Source organism: Tigriopus californicus, chromosome 8 (genome assembly GCF_007210705.1).
Source record: "Tigriopus californicus strain San Diego chromosome 8, Tcal_SD_v2.1, whole genome shotgun sequence".
Taxonomy (NCBI): Eukaryota; Metazoa; Arthropoda; class Copepoda; order Harpacticoida; family Harpacticidae; genus Tigriopus; species Tigriopus californicus.
The window spans coordinates 14,241,700-14,244,704 of NC_081447.1; the positions used below are offsets into that span (position 1 = coordinate 14,241,700).

At 45.1% G+C, this 3,005-nt stretch overlaps 1 protein-coding gene across 1 annotated transcript in view; it reads left to right on the forward strand.

Moving 5' to 3' along the window:
• The first annotated feature begins 630 nt into the window (after nt 1-630).
• LOC131885749 (A disintegrin and metalloproteinase with thrombospondin motifs like) overlaps nt 631-3,005 on the forward strand; it is a 37,969-nt gene continuing 35,594 nt past the window's right edge. The window contains exon 1 of the mRNA XM_059233891.1: nt 631-1,564. Coding sequence (XP_059089874.1) covers nt 1,411-1,564 — 154 coding nt within the window. The 5' untranslated portion in view covers nt 631-1,410. The remainder of the gene's footprint in view (nt 1,565-3,005) is intronic.

Consider the following 3,005-nt stretch of genomic DNA (forward strand, 5'->3'; position numbering starts at 1 on the left):
GCCCGCCTTACCCTACCGTAGTGCATACGTACCTACCACTCAAATCAAACCTCAGACGCATTGACATACCTCTCAGCCATGCGTACAAACACTTGTACCAATCCAGATGATTTGCTGAAAGGTGGCGTGTCCTCTTTCTGATGCTCCCTATGATCTTGCGCTCATCGAGCAAGGATCAATATTTCCCTCTCGTGCTCCGCTTCGAGCAGCTTGGGGAGTTAGAGCCTGTCTCTGTCCTATCTGGCGCTTCACAGGCAACCGGTTACTTGGTTGGGTGGGTTGGTGGGTTGGTTGGTGGTTTGGTTGGTGGTTTGGTTGAATCGAGTAGCGCAGGGTGACTTCGGATGGAACCAGCTAGTGCGAAGCTAGCGCGCTAAAGTGGCGCACGTTCAACCCCCAGTGAATGTATGTAGAAGGCATGCAAGTTGAGGCTTTTAGACACTCGTAGATACATACACACACACACGCACACTCTCATGCCTGTGGATGGTTATAGTCCTCGATCGAGAGAGTTAAAATCAAAGCTTTGGAAGAGAGCGAAGAACACCGAAGAAGCAGCATCGGTTGAGTGGCGCTTGCCCGAGTGAGGATATTTCAGTTGCCATCCGCACCTCAATATTGTCACTTCTCCATGTCGTTGGCAATACTAGAAGGTTTATTTATTTGAGGAGCTCTTATTTATTCTCTTCTTTCCTCTTGCTCCGATTCCTCTTTGTCTCTTCCTTTCTTCTGTTCCATTTCAACGGCCTCTTGAGTTCGCGAGGCTCTCTGGTCCATTTCTGTTCCAAGTGTTTCCCCTCCATTTTCGTGTGTTTTGTGTTCCGATTTGCTACTCTCTATCGAGTCATGTGGACCCAATATATCAAGGCATGAATTTTGACGTATGAACAATCTGACGATTTCCAGAATTGGTCCAGGAACCAGCATCCCAGTTATCCTCTCATCATTGATGAGAGGAGAGGAGAAACAGCCGCAGTCATCATCATCCTTGTCTTCAAGTGCTTCTTTGTGGTTGCTTCCATCCTTCTCTGACTGACTAACTGACTGACTCACTCGTTCACTCCCTCACTCCCTCACTCACTCGGTGAATGACGGACTTCACTGAATTGCGGTGAAAGTGATGATGATGATAGTAAAAGTTGAACACTGAACCAGAAGAAGAACAACAGCGAGAATTAGAAGTTTCATGAAAGTGAGGTGGTGCCGTCGTCGTCGTCGTTGCTGTTGTTGTCATCGTTATCACTCTGAAAGTTCGTTCTCGAAAGCCATGACCAATGACAACCAGTGACTCCAACAATCCAATTTTTATTATCATTAATGATAATAAATAGTCGAGGCACCATCAAAAATAAGTAGCAGACAGGTGCTTTTCCCAACTCTTCTGGCAGTGTTTGCGTGGATGGGGCTTCTATGATTGGTTCCATGGTCCAATTTGGGAACGAGAGCAAACAAAATGTGGTTGCCATGGTCTCACTAGTCAAACCTGACCATCTTTCTAAAAGCGAAGCCACGATCAGTCATTTCATTGAACACATAAATCAGAACAATCGTCATCACAACAAAGGTAAGAAGAACATTTTTTTCCTTATTCTCGACCAGAGTGAAAAGAGGTTGAGAAGTTAATTTTTTGTCATGATTTCTGTAAAGTACAGCAACAATCTAAAGGATAAACAGTTGCTAGCGAGAGTAATGGAGTTATCTGAGCAGATGGAGTGAAAACTGGAGAATCCCCACTTTTGCAATTAGCTCTTGTTTTTCCTGGACGTGAATTGATTGCAATTATAGTTTGATACAGTTACCTCCTTGTACTGGATGGCTGGTTGTGCAACCAGCAAGGACATCAAGCACTCGCAGAAAAGAAAGAAAAAAGTCATACCAACCAATGTTGCCAACATCATGATGATCCTCCGCCTCATCATCACCACCACCAACATCATCACTAGCAGTAGTACATGTGATTGAAATCTATATTTTACGAAGTCAGTCACTTCATCAGGCTTCAAGGCTCATTGGGTAGTGTGTTGGTAATTCTGTTTCGTTTTACGTCATGGATCCTGAGCCTGAAACTGAAACTGGAAGTTCCTCTAGATCGTTTGACTGGTTCAGAAAGTGAGAACTTGTCACAACGGAGGATCCAATCCGAGCATGGAGCACCGAGTGACATGATGTGATGAAACATTCGATATTACACTCGTTGGCCTCCTCCCTAGCTAATGCACAATCATGGTCGAAGGACTCATCACTAAATCACTCGAAACCCAGGGCAGGATTCCAATCTCAAATCTGTAAGGCAGAGAAATGCATGGAGCGTCGTTTATTTCGATCAAAAAAATGCCCCTCATTCCCACCAATTAAAGCATCAGGATCTTACACATGTGCAAGGACATCTTACAAGTGCACATCGTAGTAATTCTAGCAAAAGAGATTGTCTCCAATGCCAGCTAGGGATGATCCGATTCGAATATCAAGTACGTAGGAGTTCAGGGACACTTTTGAGTCGGTATCGAGATGACATCGGTCAAAGCCATCCAGTCTCTGGAGGGCAACGCTTGGTGCTCTGAGTAGTCCGAGCGAGCAGGGTGTTGATTTCCAAGTCCTTTTATGGTATTGACCAGGAAACGAAGGGGGCTCCACATTTCGTGGGCTTTCCGGAGGAGATGGTTAATGGGACTTGTATCACATGGTGATTTTTCCCATTAGGATGTCCTTGAGAAGTAGGCATGTCTGACATGCGGTCAGTTCGATTCCTCCGTGAATTGAGACTTTTTCGAGCACAGAGATACTGCAGTTTCTTCCCAATGGGTCGGATGAGGGAATCGCTTGGTTCTTCCATCGACACCAACCCAGATTGAATGAGAGGATGTGCTAGTACTATGAGGACATATGAGCTGGGCAGGAAGCAATCGAGAAACGAAGAGATAGAAAACAAAGCGATACCATCCCAATAGGGCAACACCAAAATTTTTTTGATTGTGTGCGTTCGTATCAAAAAATCGAGTGGGCTT